Source organism: Marmota marmota, unplaced genomic scaffold (genome assembly GCF_001458135.2).
Source record: "Marmota marmota marmota unplaced genomic scaffold, marMar, whole genome shotgun sequence".
Classification (NCBI taxonomy): Eukaryota; Metazoa; Chordata; class Mammalia; order Rodentia; family Sciuridae; genus Marmota; species Marmota marmota.
This window is the reverse complement of record NW_025999897.1, coordinates 1,129,272-1,153,140: the sequence shown is the minus strand read 5'-3', so window position 1 is coordinate 1,153,140 and position 23,869 is coordinate 1,129,272. Positions and strand designations below refer to the sequence as shown.

General features: G+C 46.6%; 2 protein-coding genes across 3 annotated transcripts in view; one reads left to right on the top strand and one right to left on the bottom strand.

The window, feature by feature from the left end:
- The first annotated feature begins 6 nt into the window (after window positions 1-6).
- On the top strand, window positions 7-1,729 carry Limd2 (LIM domain containing 2). Its single transcript, XM_015504795.2, has 4 exons — window positions 7-425; window positions 561-605; window positions 685-824; window positions 902-1,729. Exons 1-4 carry the CDS (start codon window positions 384-386, stop codon window positions 1,059-1,061), a joined length of 387 nt encoding a protein of 128 aa, XP_015360281.1. The 5' UTR covers window positions 7-383; the 3' UTR covers window positions 1,062-1,729.
- Window positions 1,730-3,144: 1,415 nt separating this feature from the next.
- Map3k3 (mitogen-activated protein kinase kinase kinase 3) overlaps window positions 3,145-23,869 on the bottom strand; it is a 74,387-nt gene continuing 53,662 nt past the window's right edge. For both annotated transcript variants that reach the window (XM_015504794.2, XM_048798134.1), the window contains 10 exons: window positions 17,243-17,376; window positions 14,013-14,086; window positions 11,360-11,427; window positions 11,075-11,167; window positions 10,277-10,468; window positions 9,602-9,750; window positions 8,843-8,974; window positions 8,219-8,348; window positions 7,673-7,850; window positions 3,145-5,834 (listed from right to left, as the gene is read on the bottom strand). In XM_015504794.2, coding sequence (XP_015360280.2) covers window positions 5,606-5,834; window positions 7,673-7,850; window positions 8,219-8,348; window positions 8,843-8,974; window positions 9,602-9,750; window positions 10,277-10,468; window positions 11,075-11,167; window positions 11,360-11,427; window positions 14,013-14,086; window positions 17,243-17,376 — 1,379 coding nt within the window. In that variant the 3' untranslated portion in view covers window positions 3,145-5,605. The remainder of the gene's footprint in view (window positions 5,835-7,672; window positions 7,851-8,218; window positions 8,349-8,842; window positions 8,975-9,601; window positions 9,751-10,276; window positions 10,469-11,074; window positions 11,168-11,359; window positions 11,428-14,012; window positions 14,087-17,242; window positions 17,377-23,869) is intronic.

The window sequence follows — 23,869 nt, the reverse complement described above, 5'->3', positions numbered from 1 at the left end:
CCCCTGACCTCCCCTCACCCCAGGAGGGGGTCCCAGCCTGCGGAGCGCACGAGGAGGCTGCGCGGGACCTTTTGTGCCCGGCCGCTGCCCCATAACTTTGTTCTTTTCCCACACATGGTTCCACTCCAGGACCCCTGCCCCTTGGGGAGCAGCGTGGGGGACGGGCAGGCAAGAGGGTGGGTGAGGGGCGGAAGTGGCAAAACCGAGAGCAACAGGAAATGACTTAGGGAAAGTCCCAACCACAGCCCCCCAGCCCCCTGCCTGTAAACACCCCCACCCTGCAGCCTGGAGAAGGCTCGTGGGGCCCCATCGACTGACTTCCCCTTGCAGAACCCAGCCGGTGCCGCGTCTCTGCCTGGGGCCTCCATCACCTCCGACAAGCCATGTTCCAGGCTGCGGGAGCCGCCCAGGCCACCCCCTCTCATGTAGGTGACCAGCCGGGTGGGAGGGGCGAGGGGAGAGGAGCTGTGTGTTTGCCGGGCACCCTTTGCCCCCTCTTTGATTGCCCCTAGGTCTGGGCTGGGCCGCCTCAGAGCCTGCCCTGACTGTCTGTCTCTCAGGAAGCCAAAAGCAGCGGTGGCAACAGCGCTGTGCAGCGCTCCAAGGTAGGGCCCTTAGGGTGGGTGAGGGTGGAGGAAGGAGTGGGCGCTGGCCAGGCTCCTGGCTGAGCGTCCCTCGAAACAGTCCTTCAGCCTGCGGGCCCAGGTGAAGGAGACTTGTGCCGCCTGCCAGAAGACTGTGTACCCCATGGAGCGGCTGGTGGCAGACAAGCTCATTTTCCACAACTCTTGCTTCTGCTGCAAGCACTGCCATACCAAGCTCAGGTGCGACCCTGCCTTGCCCACCCCTTGCCCTGCCTCTAGTCCTGACCCCGCCTGACCCTGATGCTCTGCTTCCGCAGTCTGGGCAGCTATGCCGCGCTGCATGGTGAGTTTTACTGCAAACCCCACTTTCAGCAGCTGTTTAAGAGCAAAGGCAACTACGATGAGGGATTCGGCCGCAAACAGCACAAGGAGCTCTGGGCCCACAAAGAGGTGGACCCCCGCACCAAGACAGCCTGAGGCCCCTCTGACCATCCACTCCCTCAGCGGAGGGCCTGGAACTGGGCGGTGGGAAGGGCGGGAAAAAGATTCTCTGGGTTTGAGTAGGGGGCAGGGTGGGAAGGGGGAGGCTTGCTCAGGCAGAAGGTTCCGGGGCAGGGCTCTGCTCCAGGATTCCTTCCTTCTCCTTCAGTGGGGGTCAAGGGGTGGGAACCAGGATTGGGGTTTGCTCACCCTGCTTCCTTCAGCCCACCCCACCTCACCACATGGCCGCCAAGCCCAGCTTCCCTTTTTAGGTGCCTTTTCTCCAGCAAGGAGTCAGCATGCCCCCCTCAGGGTCCCAAGCTCCCTTACTGCCACCTGGGCCATGTTGGCCACCATGTCTCCCCATCTACCTCTGCCCTTAGCCTGGTCCTGAGCCACAGACTGGGAGGAAGGAGAGTGAGAGTGTCACCTGCTGGACCTCAAGGATGCCACAGCAGCTGATGGGGGAGGGAATAGGGAAGTAGAAGGCAAGGCAGGGCCCACTGCCTTGGGGCTAGGACCCCCTTGCACCATGAAGCTAAAGTCCCCGCCAGGCTGAGCGCTTCTGAGACCTTCGGGGGCCAGCAGCAGCCGTGCCCCCTCCTCTCCCTCATTTCTGCCTTCTGACTGTTGTGATAACCCTGTTTTAAACATGTTTAAACAGATCCTGACTCTATTATGTGGCCTGTTGTGGGGGCTCTTGTGACAGGATGCCCATTGACCACAGGGAGGGGAAGGGGTTCAGGGTTAGCCCAGAGCACTCCTGGCTTTGATGGAGGGGCAGCAGTGTCAAGGAAATACAAACTGCTTGAGAAAAGGGGTGCTCTCTGCTCAGCCAGGGTGCCGCACGGTCAAACAGTGTGATTCTGTAACTGCAACTCCACTCTCCCTTGATCTTTGGGTTGGTTGACTTCCCAAGCCCATGGCCTCACATCCACACCCCTGTTCTGAAGAGAAGAACCAGAAGCATCAATGTCATCTGGTTGCCTTGCTACACCTGGGGGGCAGGGCCCAAGGCAGAACCCTTCAGCAGAGTCTGTCTAACCCCTTTCTATGGGCAGTTCCCAGCTGTGCAGCTCCCCAATCCTATTCCTTTGCCTTGGAAATCTGCATGGAATGGTGGGAACCCACAGACCTGGCAAGTGTTGCTAAAGGTTTCCTTTTGTCCCTCCTCATTTTTGTGCCCCTCTTATTGCTATGTTCTGGGGAGTGGGGCAACCACAGCTACCCCTACCAGGTCATCCAAGGAGAGGTTGTCAGCTGTTCTGAGAGCCCAGGCACACTGAGAGGTGACAGTGTACAGCAGAGAAACAAGGCAATCTTGGAAGATTGGGTTCTCCTGCGCAGACCCAGCTGTCCTGACTTCTCCAAACTGCCTGTGGGATAGATAAGGTGGTGGAGCAAGAGGATAGACACCTCTAGGACTTGCTGCCACTGCCCCATACAACTCGACTTACTAATAAGCAGTGTGTAGGAATTGGTCTCAATTCCTGGTGACAGATGAGCCACTGTGCTCTGTTGAGGTAAGCACTGCTCCTTGAGGAAGTAGACACAATGCTTAGTAAGCCAACAGCACCCAAGGCCTGGATCCTGGGAGCTGTTAAGAGCCTCACTCAGGGAAAGCCCAACTTCCTATAGTGAGGCCTCTGTTGGGGACAAGGACAGTCTCTGCTCAGAGTTAAGCAACAGCAGCAGCTGAGCCAAGGAGAGATGCTGGAGGTGGTTTCTGATAATGCCCTGCAGGATGGGTCCAAGGGGAGCCTCAAAAGAAGACCTTACTAGATGCCATGAGGGTCCCAGGAACTAAGCCACTGGTGATGTTTAGGTCAGAAAGGCCAACAGCGCCTCAGTAAATTGGCCCTAATTTATCACTTTCAGGAGAGGTCCTAGAAAGGGAGAGGGAGTGGAGGAAGGAGGGCACACTGAGGTAACAGTGGTACCTAACTAAGTCATGCCAAGGCCCCTCTTGGCATCAAGTTCTCTCCTGCTTGAGGCACCTTGTTACTAGGTGCCATCCCCAGCCCCTCCCAGGCATACACCTACTTCCCCCAACCAAAAGCATCGCACAGGACCCCCCTGGTATAAATGATCCCTTTTATTGTAAGTAATGCGTGACACTGGCCTGGCTTTGCACTGCAAGCCCTCAGTCAAGATACAGTCAAATAACTATGGCTGCAGGTTCTTCTGCACAATCCACAATTCAGACACACAGAGCTGGGAGGGCAAGAGGGGCAGAAGGTGGCAGCACGCGAACTGGCCCTTATGTGTGGGGTTGGCCAAGGCAAACATACCCCATGGAATGGTGAGAAAATGGTAGCATGGCCCCTTGCCATGGCAAGCCTGGGGCTGCAAGGAAACTGCCCTCCAGAACTTTGGGGCCCAGGCCATCCTAGAGTCCAAGAATTTTTAATCTTGATTAGTTAATAATAAAAAAAAATAAAATTAAGCAACAGCTTGGTCCTGAGGATGCTGATCCAGCATGTCCACAGTTTTTGGCACAAAAGTCGGTCTTTTTTGATTTGGGGGGAGTGCAGGGTTTGTTGGCTTGTTTTAAAATTTTATTTAAAAAATAATCCCTGTGAGGTAAGACCCCAGGGGTAGGGCTCTGTAAGAGCCTGAACCTGGGTCATGCAGAGTAGCAGAGTCGTCTCACTTAGTCTCATCAGTGGCACCATGCTCTGTTTCCTCTTGGGAAATGGGGGACTGGGGACAGGGTATGGGCCAAGGAGTGCTACAGCCATCAGGATGGAGTCCTGGAGAGGCCGAGCTGCCTCTTGGCAGCTTTGGTCAAGATGAGGGGCCAGTCCCCACCCTGGGCAAGGGCCGAGGTAGAGGCAGGAGCATGTGTGCTCACTGGCCTCAGAGGGCAGTGATGGGTAGAAGGTGGCCTGACAGAGGCCCCAGGGGAAAAGGGATGGAAGGGGGCCCAGGCCCAATTGGCACCGTGCAACACACATTCTGCAAAACCAGCTGCTTTCATTTTCTCTTCTCTCTCTTGAGGCGTCCATCACCTGTAACAGTCTAGAATTGATATATAAAAACCATCAAATATGATCTGAGATATAAATTAACAAGTACAAGGCCTCACATTACATGATGTGAAAAGGCTAAAAACAGCGATAGAAACTACATTCATAAAAGTGCATCGTCAACATACAACGAAGGCTTTGGCTTGTTCTGTGCCCGTGGGGTAGTGGGCATGGCTGGCAGTGAGCTGCCTGGAGCTAATCCCCAGCTCCCTGGAGATGCCCATCCACGGGCACTAGCTTTTTTTTTTTTTTTTTTTTCCTTTCTTTCTTTTATGATAACTCCCAAGGAAACTGGGTGTTGGGAGGGAGGAGCTCTAGCAATAGGCACATTTTGGAGGGGAGGGGCCGGAAGAAAGGACCAGCGCCCAGGCTGAGGTAAATATGGCCAACTCTAAGCTGCTTGGAGATACTGGCTCCCCACTGCCATTCCTCCCTCAGGGGAGGAACAAGAAGGGAAAGAGGCTGAGACCTCACAGGGATGGGCAAGGCTAAGGAAGAACAGAGCTGGTGGTTTTGGACACTGCTGGTTGCAGCACATGGGCTTTCCCTTCTACTAGATGGAGTGGGCTTGGCCTGGCAGGGACATGACTGACAGGCAGAGACAAGCCCTGGGCTCTCCTGAACAGCCTTGCTGGGCCCACTGAGTTGTCCACCTTCCTCTCTGCTTCAGTGAGGAAACATGCCAGGCCAGAAGCACAAAGGTCATCCCATCAACTCTTTAGAATCCAGCCCAAAGCCCAAGCTCACACAGGGGTACTCAGAACCCAGAGGGCACAGTCTCCAGTTTAGAAACTGGATACAGCATAAGAGTGACTCCAACTTGTAAAACAGAGACAATTGCATTGATAAAACTGGGTCTCCCCCCTCAGTGGGGGCAGCCATGTCTCAGGCTCCTGCTTGGGGGTGCAGAGTCATGGGGGCAGGCAGGATATGTTCCTCCTTCCCTGAATAAGGCAGCATAACATTTGCTTCATTCATCTTTGGTAAAGTCTAGGACTGGCAAAACTGACTTGGGCCTCTGTCTTCCCTCATTTGTGGGACACTGGGCTTTACCTCAGGCTTGATTGGGCTCATCCAGCCCAGAGACACCCTGGTGATCTCCAGACATTGGGAGGAGAAACAAAATAACACTCTGAATGAAAATAACACTATTCATACCCTTGAGTCAGTCCTGTACCCCCCACCCCAGGCTTCCCAGTCAACGGCAGTGTCAGGACAACCCCAAGGGCAGGGCCCGCAGCTGCCTTACACACTTTCCCAGCCCCTTCCCTCCACACTGAGCTTAAGACACTGGAGCTCTTGGGTCTGGCAGGCTGGGGGCTCCCAGTCCTTGAGGCTACAGCCATCCCATCCTAGCTGAGCCCCATTGGCAGAAGGGGCACAGACAAACGCTGGCTGGATTGCAGCTCCAAGGTCCACAGCCTGGTCTGGGAGAAGCAGCAACTTCACTGCGCCCCACAGCAGCCCCCACCTGTGCAGCACGGGGCAGCCGGCAGCAGTAGCCTTAAGAGCTCAGTATACGAGCTGTGCAAAGTGGTGTGTGAGCAGCTCCTCAGCTGAAGGTCTCTGATGAGCCTCCACAAAAATGCGCCTCAAGAAGTCCCGGCCATGTTCAGAGATGTGGGAAGGCAGCTGAGGGTTGGTGGGCTGGGTGGCAATCTTGAAAATAGCGGCCATAGCTTCATACTCTGCCCAAGGTGGCTTCTCTGTCAGCATTTCCACCACCGTGCAGCCCAGGCTCCTGGAGAGAGAATCTCATGTCACCCCTTGGCCAGTTCTAGGCTCCCAGCTGCCTCACCCACCTTTGTGAAAGGAGGTGCCTTCCTCAGATCACACTGAAGTGCAGGATGTGCTAAGCTGAGGAATGAGACTCCTTGAATCCCAAGACCATAAAACTTTGAAACACTCTTTGCTCTTATCCATACAGGCCTCATCAACCTGCACAAATCACTCACCTGGGTACTTACTTCTTCAGACTGGAGAAAAAGGAACCACTGGGCACTGACAGAGCTCCAAGTGGGCTGGGAATGTGTGCTAGAATGCTTGCCTTGCACATGGGAGATTCTGGGTTCCATCCCCAGCACCATACACACACAAAACCCCAAACCTCCAAGATAATTATATTAATTTCCTATTGCTGCTGTAACAAATTATCACAAACTTAGTGGCATAACTACAACACATACTTATTATCATCCAGTTCTGGAGATCACCAATCTAAAATTAGTCTCCCCAGACTAGAGTTAAGGCATTCATTAGCAGGGCTTATTCCTTCTGGAGGCTTTTGAAGGGAGAATTCATTTCCTCACCTTTCCAGCTTCTAAAGAAGGCCCCCTGCACTTCTCTTTTTCTTTGTGTGTGTGTAATGCATGCACGCATGTGTGTATACACTCAGATCAACCTGAGCCTTGTGCTCTCCAAGCATGTGCTGTATTTTATAATGAGCTACACTCTAGCCCCACCTGTGTTTCTTGGCTCATGCACCTGCGTGGCTTACTCCAGCCTTGTATTTTCATTGTCACACTTCCTATTTCCCACTCTGACCTCCTGCCTCCCTCTTTATTTTTAATTTTTGTAGTGCTGGGGATCAAACCCAGAGTTTTGCACATGCTAGGCAAGTGTTCTACCACTAAATTACATCCCCAGCCCTTTAGTTTTTGAGATGGGGTTTCGCCAAGTTATCCAGGTTTTCCTGGCCCTTTAAAAAAAATTTTTTTTTATTGTTTGTTTTTGATACAGGATCTTGCTAAATTGCCCAGACTATTTTTGATCCTTCTGCCTTATCCTCCCCAGTAGCTGGAGTTATGGGAGTGTGCCACTGCACCAACTGAACCCCCTTTTATAAGGACTCTTGTGATTATGCCAGGCCCACCTGGATAATCCAGGATAACCCCTCCATCTTAAAGTTAACAGCTGCAAAGACCTGCTACCATATAAGGTAACATTCACTGATTCTAGGGATCAGGACACGGGGGGCCATTGTTAAGCCCACCACAATAACTATTCAAGAAAAGTTCTTGTGACTTCTAGGTCCTTTCTGAAAATAGAAATAAACTCAGGCAAAGGCAAGTCCAGGGCTGGGGATGTGGCTCAAGCGGTAGCGCGCTTGCCTGGCATGCGTGCGGCCTGGGTTCGATCCTCAGCACCACGTACAAACAAAGATGTTGTGTCTGCCAAAAACTAAAAAATAAATATTAAAATTCTCAAAAAAAAAAAAAAAAAAAAAGGCAAGTCCATCTGAGCACTAGGAGAAAGGGCATAAGTCTGCTTTTGTTTAGAGACAGATTTACGTCTTCAGAGTGGATTCTGCTTCTCAAGGGGTTCAGCAAACCCAAGGATACTTTTTCCATGGCTTAAATTTCTAGCACTAACAAGATTTGTTATTTGGAATTAAAACACACCCTATTTGTGCTACTGCAAACACCACCACCGCTGCATACAAGGAGCCTAGTCCATGGGTGCACCAGTCAGCAAAAGGCAGGCCCTCCTTTCACATGCAAGGTTCCCCAAATCATTTCCAATTCAGAGCGACTACAGCCCAGGCAGGGAGACAGAGTCCTGGTATGTCCCAGCACTCACCATACATCTGCTTTCCTTCCATAGCCCTCGCCGCTGATGACCTCGGGGCTCATCCAGTAGGGAGTGCCAGTGACTGAACGCATGCCAGTCCCTGACATGCAAATGGTCTGCAGGCGTTTGCTGGCCCCAAAGTCCCCAAGCTTCACATTCCCAGCAGAGTCTCGGAGGATGTTGGCTCCTAAAGCATGGAAGAGCAGAAACTTCCACCTTGGCCCCCCCTTCTATTTTCTATCATCCTCCCTCCAGGTCACAGAGAGCTATGGAGGGTGGGAGCTACACTGAATTTGACATAAGCTGCACAGGGCACACAGGGAAGGGAAGCCTCAAACTTACAGTGTGAAGTCACAGGTCTTCGTGGTCAACATTAACACTGGACTAAAGTATTTCCCCAAATTGTTCAACTGTTCTTCATATTAATCCCACATGGCTGGCTGAGGAAGCAACTGGGGATCCCACTTTACAGAAAGTTCAAAATGGTTCAGTGTTGGCCCACCCAGTCACTAAATGGTAGACTTGAAGACTCCGTACAGCCTAAGCCCTGCTCACCCTTGATGTCCCGGTGAACAATCATGTTGCTATGCAGGTAGGACATGCCCTCCAGGATCTGCCGGGTATACTTGCGGGTCACACTCTCCGTCAGAGCTCCATAGGCCTTCAACTGGTCTTTCACTGAGCCCTAGCAGTCACAAGGAGTCACAGGGAATCCCCTCAGGGGATGGCTGTGGGAGGGGGCAAGGCTATTTCCTGGCCCCAGGCACTGTAGCAAAGCAGTGATTCATCCAAGCTCCATCTGTGATGTGCTGGGCACTTTGACAGGAGCTGCCAGGCAGCTTGGAGAAAAACATAAATAACAATCCTTCCTTCAAGCAATGGATGACCCACATGCAGAAGAAGGGACCTTTGCTTCAGGTGAAGTCTGTGCTTACTGGACAAGAACCAGACCTCAAGCGCCAACCTTGGGTTAAGCTAGGCTAGGACATTTCTCACCTGACACCTTTACTATAGCCACAGGTAAGGTTCTCCTGAATCCAGGTCCTGCCATAACCTTACCTAGCTCCCCTGAACCTCTGGAGCCCCAGGAGGTCAGATCCAGGTCAAGAGTGACTCCCCAAGGCCTCACCCCAGATCAGGCTCCTTTTTGTGAGATTCATATGTCCAAGGCACACATACCCCTGGCATGTACTCCATGAAGATGGTCAGAGTCTTCTCGGCACGGTCCCGCAGGCAGCCATAGTACTGCACAATGCGCTCATGCTGCAAGTTCTTCAGCAACTGGATCTCACACTCTAGGGCACTCACCTCCTAGGGAAGGGCCAGTGGTCACCCAGGCACTTAGGGGATTGGGTGTGCCTGCCTGGGATGCACTCAGCTTGCCCTAGACTGTGCTTCACAGGGATCTGCCTTGGGAACTTCGTATGGAGAAAAGAAGGCCTGTTCGCTGTCTGACCCTTGGCCACAATGCTGGCCAGTCCTTGGGATATGGCACTCCCAGGCCTGGAGGAAGGCAGACAGGGAGAAGGAAGGAGGGGTTGTGGGGGCTTAGTTAAGGTAGCTATTGTATTTGCCTATTCAAATTGAGGTGTCAGTCACATGATTTCTCCTTTAGAGCTGGCCCAAGTAAGTGGAGAAAGGTACTTGGGGAGTGGGGACAGGGAGTACCCTTTCTGGCGATGATTATCACCTCTGTTTGGGTTGCATGGGACTATGAGATGGCCTTAGATCCTCCCGGAGGGGCTTGGTGCTCCTTGGACCATCAACTCTTCACCCCATAGTTAGGACCAGGGTGGATAGCAAGAGAGCTTGGGAGGAAGAGTGATGGGGGGAGGCAACCTGTAGCACCTGGAGCTATTAATCTGTGCAGTACAAGACAGGCACTTATATTGAAAGAGTTCTGGAGAACTGGAGGTCAGAGAATGGGAAAGGCAGTACCTTGCTTGTCTCAGGACTGTCCGGGTCAAACTGGACCTGCTTAGAAGCAAGTTCTCGTCCTGTGTCCACATCATAGCACAAATAGACCCTGCCAAAGGCACCCTGGCCCAGGAGCTTCCCCCGACGCCAATTGATGGGGGCACTAGGAGCTACAAGAGAACATTGGAAAAGAGTGTTATATTATGCACATTGTCTATGGAGACCCTCCTTGTTCTCTAGCCACTTGATCATGAGACCTCTGGCTTAGGTTCCCCCATGCCCAGCACCATCACCTCTTTCAGTACCCCATCTGAAGTAGACCCAGAGCCCTCATCAAAGGGAGCTTAAGATCAGAGTCCTGGGAAACAGAGGACTTGCTAAACTTATGGTCAAATGCTCTTCTGCATGACTTTCAAAGCTCCCAAATACCTTACTACATCAGGGATTAAGAGCATGCTTTTCAATTTAAACACGGAAAAACTAAAGGCTGGAGATTAATGGCTTGTCACACAGCAGTGGAGTCAGGCCTAAGATCCAGGGTATGCTGCTCTCTCCAAGGATGTCCCTGTGGGGAAAGGATGGGCCAGAGCAGCAGAATGCTGAGCCTAAACACCCTAGTGGCCTGGCTGTCCTCCCAACCCTGAAGCTTGTCTGAGCACCCTTGACAGTCTTCTCCTAGCCAGGGACATTCCTCACACTTAGTTGGCACACTCCTCTCCTGAACAGAGAGGGCATTCTCGCTGTCTGCACTCCGTAGTCGTCCACGAGGGTCCAGGTATTGCACAGCCAGACCCATGTTCTCGCCATTTGTGCTTAGGGAGCGGCTGGAGGGCACTAGGGTGAACAGGTTGCCTTGATGACGCCGTATTCGGGGAAATGTTCTTCTGCCTAAAAAGATAAGGGGCCAGAGTAGAGCAAGTCAGACCTCTGGCCACAAGATAGAAAGTGCAGACCAGCTAGAAGTGATAGACAACACTGGCTTGGGTCTATCCTGTCTGCCCTTCCACTTGACTCATGCCAGAAAGACTGCTGTCCCAAGCACCTTGAGAATCAAGACAAAAGCAGAAATAAAGAAGTAGCCAGGTTCAGGGAGCCATGGCCATAGGGAGTGGGGACAGGGACTGATAAGGCCAATCCCCAGCACAAGTCTCTTTTCTCCTCAGCATCCTACTCCGACCCCCTCTGCCACAGCTCTGCTGTGTCTGCTGCTGATGCAGAAAAGGTCATTGGAGAGACGGCACTCCAGAGTACACCATGGACAAAAAGACGGAGTTCCTAGCAGCAGCTACTTAGTTTGAAAATGCAATACTCCTTATCTGGTTATTTTCTGTCTCTCTTGACTCAAGACTAAGGCACAATTTCCCAGGATTAATGGAAAACACAGATCCTGGAGTACCCAGGTCCCACCCACTAGTGGTGGCTTTTCCAAAGCAAAGCATTAAGCATGGTCTTTTGTGAGGCAGCCAGCAGAGGGCAGCATGGAGGCGCACTCACCATCATTGTAGTCCTTGTGGTGCACAGACACGTGGTAGCGCCGGGGATAGGTTCCGCCTTTGACCCCTTTGTCATAGAGCTGGGTTTCCCGATCTAAGTAAAACAAGGGAGTCACTGGTTTTGGGCAGGTCAATGTGAGTGAGCCACTTAAGTCCCAGGTCATTCAAGACCCTAGAGCAGTAAGCCCAGGCAAATTTGTCTACACAGTTTTGGCTTCCCAACTCAGAACTCTCTGGACCCACAAAGACTCCCCTGCTTTGCTAACCCAGGCTCTGTGGAATTTACCTGAGTACTCCTGTCTGTTGTCTGGGAAGCTTTGGGCTCGGGACATTCTTGATTTCCGGAAGGATGGGCTAGAGAGAGCAAAAAGGAATCACAAAATAGACCTCAGTGTACTTCCAGTGCAGCTCAGAAGGCAGAATAGAAGTCAAGGGCATCTAAATCATCTCTTCTTCAAAGTGCCTCCCATGTGCACAGGTGTGGAAAGAGGAACTGGAGGGAAGTAGCCCTTTCCTTAGTCTAGTCCCCTGCTTTCTCCACTCTTCACTTGTCAGAGGCCCAAATGTGACAGGACCCTGGGTGGTAAATGACAGTCCTGCTGAGCTCCACCTTGGCTGCATACCCCTTTACTTTACCTTCTTGGCCTTTTTCTCCACCTATGTAACAGGTGAAGAGCTGCAAGAGAATCCCTGGCCCAAGTAGTAACAAAGATAACAACAGCATAGTTTACAGAGAGTGAGCTTTTTCTTATTTAACCCTCATAACTCTGCAAGGTAGGCAATGTGTCTTCGCAGACACCCTACTGGTTTAGGTATGAACATTCTTATTTATTTCCCCAAGGATACAGCTAGGAAGCAACAGAGCTAGACTTCAAATCCACATCTGTGACTCCAAAGTCTGTGTTCCTGCAGTTATACCAAGCATCTTCCTTTCAATTAGTCATTACTATCCTATTCTAGAGAGAGGGACACTGAGGAACTAAGAAGTTAACGCACTTATTTGAAGCTACTGAAATATCTGCTGGAGCTGGGATTGGATACAGGTCTATCTGGCTCCAGGTCTGCCCTTTCCCAAAAAGGGAAGACAAGAGCTCTGAACTCAGGTCAGGCCAGACCTCAATGAAGTCAGTTCAAATCACTGGGTTTCATTCACAAGGAGAAAACAAAATAAAAAAGAAGGTTGGAAGAAATACCCAAAACCAGGGAAGTAGGTAAATTCAGCTATCTTTCCCAGCATCCACCTGAATAGCCCTTTCCCTGACTGATAAGCAAGTACTTTTTGAAAGGGTCATAGGTCAGAACTTTCAAGACAGTGACTTGGGGGCTGCCTTCTTCTTCCCCAGACCTTCTGTCCTCTCTTCCTATCCCAAAGCTCAGAAGATAGTCCAAAGTCAGAGTCAGTCCCTGTCCTGGCAGAGCCCTCAACCAGTGAGGACTCCTAGCACTTTCACTTGTGCCTTCTTGCTACCCTGATTGGAAAGCAAGCCCCAATCAAGGATATATATTGGAATCAACACGTATCTATGACTACATTCTATGACATCTAGAGGAAGATCACACTTATCAGTGCTCAGGTCAAATTTGGCCACAGTCAGAAGATCAGTACCCACATAAACAATTAATCAGATACACAAATTAAAAAAAAAAAAAAAAAAAAAACTAAACTTGCTCTCCATTTTTTTTGAAAATTTTTTAAGTTGTAGACGGATACAATACCTTTACTTTTATTTATTTATTTATTTATTTTTAAGTGGTGCTGAGGATCGAACCCAGTGCCTCACACATGCTAGATGAGCACTCTACCACTGAGCCACAACCCCAACCCCTGCTCCTTAGCTTCTAACCATAACCCTAAACCCAGTCAGAGGTGGCCAAAACAAGGCTGAGATAAGGGAGCAGTGGGATCAGTGCTGGGGCCAGCTCTAAGAGCCATGTTCTATATAAAGGAGAACACATTTCCTCCTAGAATGTTGTTTTCCAATTATCATATCCCTGTTTCTTATTCCACCAGAAACATTTGGACAAAAAAACATTTAAAACCAAAGTAAACCCATGGATGAGAATCTCGTTTTTTTCCCCAAACTTCAACAGCCCATTGTTTCTCAGTCTAGATTACAATAAAGACCCCAAACGCCCAAGAGCAGCAAGTATTATGAGTCAAATCAAAACATGTAGAGCACTCAAAACAACACAACAAGCACTTAATAAATGAACTGGTATTTTATAGGCTATTGTTATATTCATTTTATTATGCAAGCAAAACATTTTCAAGGTGTTTGGGAAACTAAGGAGAGGGCTTCCCTAGATGCATGCTGTTTTAACCCTGGGCCTGGGACTGGGATTGTGGCTCAGTGGTAGTGTGTTTGCCTAGCATGTGTGAGGCACTGGGTTTGATTCTCAGCACACATATAAATAAATAAAGGTACATCAACATCTAATAAAATATTAAAAACAAAACAAACAAAAAAAACTAACACTGGGCCTGTCAATCTGTGGCTGGATCATAGATGCACACTAGCGAACATTACTTCCTCAACCCATCAGTTCAAAAAATGCCTATGCATTGGTCAGGTGTGGTGGCACATGTCTATAATCCCAGAGACTTCGGAGGCTGAGGCAGGACCACAAACTTGAGGCCAGTTTCAGCAATTTGGCGAGGGCCTAAGAAACTTAGTGACCCCTATCTCAAAATATTAAATAAATAAACCTAGGCAGGCACTGGGTTCGATCGTTAGTACTGCGTGATATTAAACATATAAAAAGTTTTCTGTCTATCTGCTACTACAAAAAAAAAAAAAAAAGAGCTGGGGATGTAGCTGGCTCAGTGATTAAGTGGCTCTGTGTTCAATCCCCAGGACCGCACCCCCCCCCCCAAAAAAAAGAAAGAAAAAATAAAAAAAGCCCATCTAATAACACTCAAGCTACCCACAGCCCCATACCTGTCTGCTGATCTGTCCAAGGATTGGCAGCTTCCTGATAAGGAATTTTCAGCACTGCTCAGGGGATCCAGCATCTGTAAGGCAAGTCATACAATAAAACCACAGTCCCAACCCTAATCCCAGCCAGCCAGATGACCCAGGCTTTATAACCCAGTTGAGGCCAGCACATGGTCTTTTTGTTTAAATATGAAAGTGCCCTTGTTTCCCCATACAGTGGGAAGAATGGTTAGTAAGGTACCATTCTCCCTTGTAGTCTGAAAGGCAAGTTTCCAGGAGGGAGAAAAATGCTTGGCTGGCATCCCAAGGAGTCTTGCCAGGAGGGCAAAGCAGAGACGCAGCTTCTCTAGTTGGCACTTTCTTGGCTTATCAACACTGGTGCCTGGCACTGGAGATGGTACTACCCTGCAGAGGCTTCCAGTGAGTTTGGGTGGGACCCTAATGCTTCTGTTTACACTCCATAATTCATAATTTATGAAAACAAGCATTGCTTCATTTCACAGATGAGCACTGTAGCCAAAGAAAGGTTAGGAGACTTGTCTAAAGTCATAAAACTAGTCCATGCGTAGCTGGTACCAGAATACAATCTCCCAGCTCCTAGTTCCAATACAGAGTTAATAGATGTCTACATAGACTGAAGTATTTCTCTGGACCCTGGTCTAATGCAGTTACAAAAAACCTTCATAATAGTTCACCCCCACCAACTAATCTCATGAAGGTCCTCCCCTTCATTTTCTCTTTACAGAGCGGAGGTGGCTATGGGGTCTTCAATTTCACAGTATAGTCATTCCCTGACATCCACTGGGGATTGGTTCCAGGTTCCCTTTTAAATCTGAGGATCCTCAAGTCCCTTTACAAAAGATGGCACAGTATTAGCATATTATCCATATATATATATATACTCCTATGTACTTTCAATCATCTCTAGATTATGTATAATATTTAATACAATGTAAATACTCCATAAATAATTGTTATACTGTATTGTTTAGGGAATGACAAGAAAAAAAAAGTCCATGCTGGTCCCAGTGGCACCTGCCTCTAATCCCAGTGACTTGGGAAGCTGAGGCAGGAGGATTGCAATTTTGAGGCCAGCTTTAGCATCTTAGTGAGACCCTGTCTCAAAAACAAAAAAAATAGAGCTATCCACAGTACCAAGAAAGAAAGAAAGAAAAGTCTATATATAATAAGTACAGACAGAATATACTCATTGTGCAGTTGGTTGAATCTGTTCCATATCTATAGACATGGAATCCACAGAGGTAGAGGACTGACTATATGCATTACCTGAGCTCCAAAGTTAAACTTCACACAGGGAAGAAAATATTAGAATTATGAGAATTCAATAACATAAGATTTTACATAATTTGTTTCCAACTGAAATCTCTTTTCCCATTTCATACTAGGGTCCATCCCCATCCATAATTTCAAATGTTTTAGGTCATATTATCATATATGATTTTTAAAAATCTGCCTATCAAGGCAAATTAACTGCAAAGTAAAATTACAAATTTGGCCAGGATACAAAATTTCCCAAAGTGGGAAAGAACTGCTCCAAATCCAGCAAGTGTATATTTGGTAAAGTTCGATCAAGTAACCGAAAAGAGAAAATGGATGAGTAAAACAACACAGCAAGTGTGATGGAGAAATACACCAAAGGTTCAAGAGGCCTTGAGAAAAACTGCTGAGTCCCATGAATGTTTTTGCAACAATGACCCTAGTTATGATAGTGCTACAGAAGTCAAAGGGGAAGTGAAGGAAGTTACATTGTGCTAGCTAACTTCTGTCAGAAAAATTAAGCCAAAAAATTAACATGAATCATGCTTTGTTCATTCTAAAAATCAGCAAATAGATGCAACTGTTACCTAAATCTGATTAAAGAAAAAACAAAATAAACTTATCTTAGTTTCACTTTTTAAGAAAGTCCCAATGGGATATTTTTTTCACTATATACTATGTTGTTTTGGTCCCTGTGAAGTAGATTTATCTTGAATGGCCTGTTACTAGAAGCAATTTGCTTTGGCTAAAGGGGTGGGAACCAGGGGTAGGACCTTGACAGTTTCCAGCAGCCTCTTTCTAAAAGTCTGTAATCAATAAGAGTCAAATTCTCCTATGTTTTCCATGGGGAAAGACAGAAACAGAGGCAATGGAGCTTGTTGGCAATCTCTGGGATTTCATACTCAGTCACCTCTAAGAACAGCAGGTGTGCAGAAGAAAAATGGTTAGAGAAACGGGGCAGTTAGTAAAATGCCTAGGAAAAATCTGCAGCTAAAGGTATTCCAAGTCACTGTTCCAAACATGAATTTATCTAGCAGGCAGGAGTAGAGAAGGGAGAAGAGTATAAAGGGCTTCTCATAGACTATACAGTCTCTTTTCTTAAAAAAAGAAAAGTTACAGGAATTGTTGTTGTAAAATTCTACATGTGATGGTACTGGCCCTTCTGTTGGACATTTTACCCTTAAGAAATTTCCCCTTCTCAAACCAAATTCCAGAAACTTATAAAAGCAGATCTTTCTCTTTGTAATTAAAGCAAACTCATTTAAAAGACCAGAATGAAGCCAGAGATCTCACCCTTGCTGAGTTCACTAAGTCACATTGCCATTTTCATCAAGTAAGCCCCAAGATTAAAAAGCCAGTCATTAAAATGGGTAAACCATCATAGTGGACAAACCCCCAAGGTGACCAATGAGTCACAACTGACCCAAGGAAACTAAAGCAATAAAAGTATATGTCATTTAAAGATTTTAAGTTTGTTGGAATTTGTTATTTTGTAATAGGTAACTAACACAGCTATTTATCTTCACAGAAGGTCACTCTTAATCAATCCTAAAAGGTGATTTGGATATAGTTTACTTTCTACCTTTCATCAAGATATAGCAAAACTAAAACACAGCTAATGAAAAACTGTGCGGAAATGAAGATAGGCATTGCAAAGATCATCATAAACAGCAAAGTGGTGTAATGTAAGGGGATTGCGAGAGGACTGCAGAAGAGGGAAACTGTCAAGTACTCACCCAAGACCAAGGGTAGGTAGTTTAAACTTCATTTTTGGCAAGAATTAATATTTGGCTCCTAGAAAGGAATAACTAATATTTGGGAAAGCCTGATTTATAAAAGAGTTATTGGATGGGATTCAAGTCCCTGCGGTCTACACTGTGCCCACTGAGTACTACCCCTGGTCATAACCTTGGTCTAACACAGTCCATGGGCATACCCTGGGCCCCCATACTCACGCACTGCTCGCTGGTCTCTGGGATGAATTCTCCTTCACTGTTGATGCTGGTGTAGGATCCCTGTCGGGCAATGTGCTGCTGCCGCTCAGGCACATAGCCAGGGGGAGGCGAGCTTCGGCCAGGGTTTTGAGAGCCTAAAGCACAGAAACAAAGCTTTTAACAACAGAGCGTAGGACTTGTGGCTCAAGAGGAGCAGGCATGGGACCAGTTTGAGATACTGAGACCTAGAGGTCAGGGCTGTGACTTGGGTTATGGCACCAAAGCCCAGCATGCTCCAGCTGCTCAAGGCAAAGTCCTTCCTAATAGGAAGCAAGCAGGGTGTGGTGGTGCATGTCCATCATCTCACCTACTTGAGAGGCTGAGGCAGGAGGATGGCAAGTCCCAGGCTAGCCTCAGCAACCTGATGAGACCCTGTCTCAAAATTAAAAAAAAAAAAAAAAGGCTGGGGATGTAGCTCGGTGGTAGAGTGCTCCTGGGTTCAATCCCCAATACAAAAAAAAAAAAAAAGGAGCATACGCTAGAACATACATTAACTAAGAACCTTAGAACAAAACATGAACCAGAATAAACCCTGGAAAATCATTTTGAGTTGACAATCAGACCAGCTTTGTATTTTCTCTTATTCATGTATATGACTATTCCTTTATAATGCCATACCTCTCTCTCTCCCTATAGAGCACCAAAACAATTTCCTCCCATTCTGCAAAGAACCTAGAAAAAGGATTGATACAGTAGTTTCCTATATGTCTGTTCATATATGGTTGGGGCATATATTTTAAGACCCCCCAGTAAGATATCTGATGCCTTGGATAATACTAAACCTGACATATACCGTGTTTTTTCCTAGATGTATATATATGCATGATAAAGTTCAACTTATAATCAGTCATGGTAAGAGGTTAATAATAATAATAAAATAGAACAATTATAATAATAGTCTAACAAAACTGCCAATGTCACTACTCTGGTACTTTGGAACCATTATTAAATAAGGGTTATTTGGAACACAAGCAATGTTAAAATGTAATAGTTATAAGTAACTAACAGGTAGCATATGAACAAAGGGAAGATTCATACCCCAGGCAGAAAAATGCAAGGTTTTTTTCATTACTCAGAATGGTGTGCAAATTAAAGCTTATAAATTGCATATTTCTTGAATTCCCCATTTAATATTTTCTGACTGCAACTGACTAGTGGTAAATAAAATTGTGGAAAGCAAAACGGTGGTCTACTGTACATCAGCTTAATTCTCTTGAGCTTTGTTTGGGTCCCAGCAGTACTTTTGGGTTGGGATCCAGGGAAAGGTAACTGGATATACCTAGGCATCTCCTTCTCCTGCCCTATTCCCCCAGTCTGCGGCTCCCCTTACTTGTTCTATATCTGTATCAGGTAAGAAGGCCCCCTGACATTCTGGCCAGCAGCAAGGGGCTGCCTATTTCAGATCTACCACTTCTATCCTTCCTAACTACTATGAATAATCATATTATCTTAATGTTTTACTTTCTGTTGGACATTCATAGTAATTACTTCATTTGATTTTCAACATCCATATAACAGAGGTTTGGGGAACATTTTCTAAGTCAGGCACTCTGCATAGTACTTTTACATTTGTTTCTTGACTTAATCCTTGCAATAATCCTGAAACATAAGCGTTTGCTTTACTTAACAGAGGAGGCAACTGAACTCAGAGAGCTTTACATTTCTTAGGAAAATATAAATAATTTTAGGAAGCAGAAATCATCCCTATTTTACAGGTGAGAGGACACAAAGCCAATGTGTGTGGACTTACATCAGCTTGTAAGATGGAACAGTTTATCATTCAAATATCATAGAATGACAAGTGTACAGAGATGCTTTAGAAATCATTAAGCAATGTTCTGTCATAAGGGATTTGAGTCTGGGAAATCAGATTTCTCTACCCCTAGCCTTTTCTGATTGACTCTCTACTTTCAATAATCAGAGGAAACAAAAGCGAGACTAGAATTTTGCAATTTTTTTTCTTTTTTTTTTTTAAAGAGAGAGAGAGAGAGAGAGAGAGAGAGAGAGAATTTTAATATTTATTTTTTAGTTTTCGGTGAACACAACATCTTTGTTTGTATGTGGTGCTGAGGATCGAACCCGGGCCGCACGCATGCCAGGCGAGCGCGCTACCGCTTGAGCCACATCCCCAGCCCCAATTTTTTCTTTTTCTAAGATCACCAAGCAGGTAACAAATTTATCCAGTCATATAGAAAATCGGAATCAAAACAGCCCTCCCCATATCCTTCCCCATATTCATATCTTATACTCCTCACCTCTCCCCCATAACTCAGCAATTCCGACACTGGGAATAGCAGAAGTTAAAATCCTCAATGAAGCAGGCTACTTTCCTCAGTGACCGGTTTCTCCAGTCTAGTTCAGAGCTATAGCACTAGGTTTCCTGAAATGGAGCTGCAGGCAAGATGTTCTGTGGGAATGGCTAAGGAACAGAGAACAAGTATGGTAGCCTGGAGACTTGGGGAAGAATCTAACTCATTCTACTCTGAAAGTGGGGGAACAGCCAATGCCAACTCCCTCCTTTCTTGATAGAAATCAGTTTCAGAAGGAAAATTTGGGATATACGGAGCACTGACTGTGCTCTGGAAGGAGAGGTGGTATATCTCCTGCAGAAGATGCTAATAAGTCCAGCTAGGTTCTTTGAACACCCTGGAGGGGAGAGTGGGCCTGACAAACTGCTGGGGCTCAACAAAATTCCCTGAGTCAGGGAGGCTCCTTCTACTATCCCAAGGGCCCTCATAAGGGAAAAAGAATGGTGCAGAGGGTTGCTCTTTGAGACAGCATCTAAGAAGCTTAATTCTTTCATCAAGAGACTGACTCCTTTATTATTCTATATGATATCAGTTGATCAGACCTATAGCTTATTCAATTATGTAGAAGACACTTGATAAATTTGTCATCAAGAATACTTCTGGTCTGGGGTTGTAGCTCAGTGGTATAGTGTTTGCCTTGCATGTGTGAGGCACTGGGTTCAATCCTCAACAAAATAAATCAATAAAATAAAGTTATTGTGTCCCCCTACAACTAAAAAAATAAAGAAAAAATAATAATTCCAATTGAGCCTGGGCGTGATGGTGCACACCTGTAATCCCAGTGACTCAGAAGGCTGAGTCAGGAGAATTGCAAGTTCAAGGACAGCCTCAGCAACTTAGAGAGATCCTGACTCAAAATAAAAGATAAAATGGGCAGAGGATGTGGCTCAGTGATTAAGCACCCTTGGGTTCAATCCCCTTTACCAAAAACACAAACAAACAAACAAAATTTCCAACTCTTTCTTGGAGGCATCAATCCAAGGATGTATATTGGGCAGGAAGGCTAACATAAGGCCCTCAATAATCTGACTTCCTCACCTGACTCCACGGCAGCTACCAGAAACATTTCTCCAAAAATAGGAACTCAACATGTCATCACAGGTTAGAGGCCACCATTTCCGAGGTAAAGCAGTACCTGAACCATTCCTATCACATGATCTCAAACAGCCCAATGAAGTGTATCTGTTCATGATTTCTTAAGCCCAAGCAGAAACTCAACCAGCTCTGAGTATAAATTTAGGGATGTTGAGATGGAAACCAACAGAGCAATGAAATCAGGCTAGGCAATTCTCTTCTCTCTCAACACTCTGTTATCTCTCATTTAACTCTTACAATACCCCTGCAGCAGAGGTGTATGACTATCACCTACACTGCACGGAAGGAGAACCTGAGGCCCAAAGTCATATAGTGACTTAGCAGCGGGATTGTGGCTAGAAAACAGGCTTTGTGACTCTCAATGCAGGTCAGCCAAGGTAATTTTGAGACATTCATTTCCAAAAAGGGCAGGCATGCTGCTTAATATAGGAGCAAAAGGCAAAACTTTTCCTGGAACTGCCCCCCATGAGGATGGATATCCCTTCCATGGGGAAATGTGATAGTCTTCTGGCAGGCACAGGAGAGGCTTGTGTGGGGATTTCTTTTCTTTTTTCACAAGACTTAGGATGGAACCAGGACCTCATGCATGTTAGGCAGGCACTCTACCATTAAGCCACACTCCCAGCCCTTTTTGAAATTATTTATTTCCCAGAACTGTGGATAGAACCCAGGGACATTTTACCACTGAGCTATATCCTTAGTCCTTTTAATTTTTTTTTTTTTTTTATTTTGAGGCAGGATGGTCTTGAACTTGCAATCCTCCTGCCTCAGCCTTCAGAGTCACTGGGATTATAGGCATGTGCCATTGTGTATGGCTTCCTTTATAATTTTTTTGGTAACAGGGATTGAACCAGGACACTTAACCACTGGCCACATCTCCAACTCTTTTTGAGACAGGGTCTCAGTAAGTTGTTTAGGGCCTCCCTAAATTGCTGAGGCTAGTCTCAAACTCGCAACCCTCCTGCCTCAATCTCCTTAGTCACTGGGACCAAAGGATGTGCCACAAAGCCCAACAAGTATGGGAATTTCTTGACAATACAGGAGAAACACAGTACCATGTTTTATATAGCTCAGATTCAAAGTTATTTTGTCCATGATCATTCATGAGGAGAGGGTCAGGGATACAAAATGCCATGTGGCAAATAGAGAACCCAGAGGCAAAGACCCAATGGAGGGGAGGGGAAATATGGACCAAGTAAAAGAAAATGCCTGCACTTCCCAAGTGGCCCAGATGTCAAAGACCAAAATACCTGGCCACTTCCCTCACCACTGTATCACAAAATTCCAGTGCAACCATGAAAAAAGGATGGTTTTCTTAAGCTTTGTTTGTCATGTCCCAAAACACAGAACATTTAATATTGCTAATATTTGTGCCCGATTCTTGCTTTTGGCTGTAGATAACATTTTGGTAGTCCCCAAGTTCTGTGGCAATTCAGTCCATATGTTGGTAACATATGTCAGTAGTAGAGGCAACCCTAAGGTAAGAAAGTTGTATCAAAGAAAGCCTAAGCTTTGGGATTACATGAACTTGGCTTTGCTAACCTATTAGCTGACTGATTTAAACTCTCATCTTAAATTTTCTCATCTGAAAAAATGGAGAGAAGTATCTATGATTCGGGGAAGTCATAAATGTGGTGGCATATGTAACCTATATGACACCACCTCATAGTAGGAATTCGGCAGAATCTCATTTATTTCCTTCAACTTATATAGCAGGTATGAGTTACACTCTAGATCCATTCTGTCTAGTATCTCTTCCTGCTCTTCAAAAGCTATTTAGCTAGTTATATTTCTAAAACTCCTTTTAGGTTCAGCCAAACAAATACACTTGTGTGAGATTTAGAGGCTTCCTGTCATTCCTACTGTTTCTGGACACAGTCACAGAAGTGCAGGGATCCCTGTGTATGTATGTGGTATGGACCAGAACCAAGAGGCACAGGGCTTCTGGACTGGTGGCTTTCCAATTATAGAAGAAAGAGAAGCTCTGTGGTGCATTGGAACCTAGAGCTTGTTTCTTTCACTCTCCCAATGGTCCATTCTATGAGCAGAATGTGCACTAAATCTTTTTTGCCTAAAATGGATACTTTTTTTGTGCAACTGAATCCTGGTCAATGTGTTCTGGAGTGAAAAGATATTATATATTTTACCTAGAACAAATAATAAACATCTCCTGAAAGGGATTGATTAAAGAGAAAGAAAAACTCTTATTGATGAAATCTCAGACATTGGTCCAAACTATCCCTAAACAGGATGAATTTCCCCATCTGTTATAGAGTGTCTGGGGTGAGACCTCCCTGAGATCAAACATTCAGCATCCTCCTCATACCTATCCCCTCCTTCACTAGCTCCTCTGAACTATCTTCTGGTTTTGCAGGTGGGATGGAAGTAGCCCATGCAAAGGCAACAAAGAAACAGGAGAGGGAAAAGAGCAAAGGTTTTCTAAGCTTTTACTTCCAGCCAGAGACTTTCACTTTTTCCAATCCACACTATGGCTTGCAGAGAGCCAGCCTTATTATCTGATGGGCAACACGCCAGGGGCTATTGTGATTAGGCCCACGGCCTGGAGCAGGAAAGGGAAGTCTCCCCAAACCAATGGCTATCAGAGGAAGCGAATGGAAAAACCAGGAGTTGGCAGAACTGCTTCAGGGTATTTTCAGTTTTGTTTTTATCTTCATTTCAGAAATTGGGAGCCAACAAGATGCATAACAAGTAGTTGAGAACAAGTGGGACAGGGAACTGAACAAGGCCAGGATATTGGGCTAAGTGCTGTTGATGGTCATATATTTACCAGTAATGACAGTGAGCTGGATGGCAGAAGACTCTGCTGTGCAAAGCACAGCTCATTCAGTAGATCTCAGGAGGCAAGCACAGGCAGGGGGAGAGGAACAGGTTCTCTAGGCCATGCTTCCCTGGCATTTTACCCTGATCTTGCTGTTCTAGCTTCATCAGGTCATTTACACTAAGGGGCCCATCTTAGCACTGGGCTGAAGCAGAAGGGCACTGGAGTAGTCCTCAGTCCAGAGTGTCTCACAGCTTCCCCTGAAAGCATTCTATACATAAGGAGAAGAAACGGGGGTTAGGCTGCTAGCTGTCTGAATTCTTGCTGGGGTATGCTATTCTCTGCTAGCCTCCTTATTCAGAGAAGCAGAATCAGATAACTACTGCCACCCCCCCCCCCCCCCCC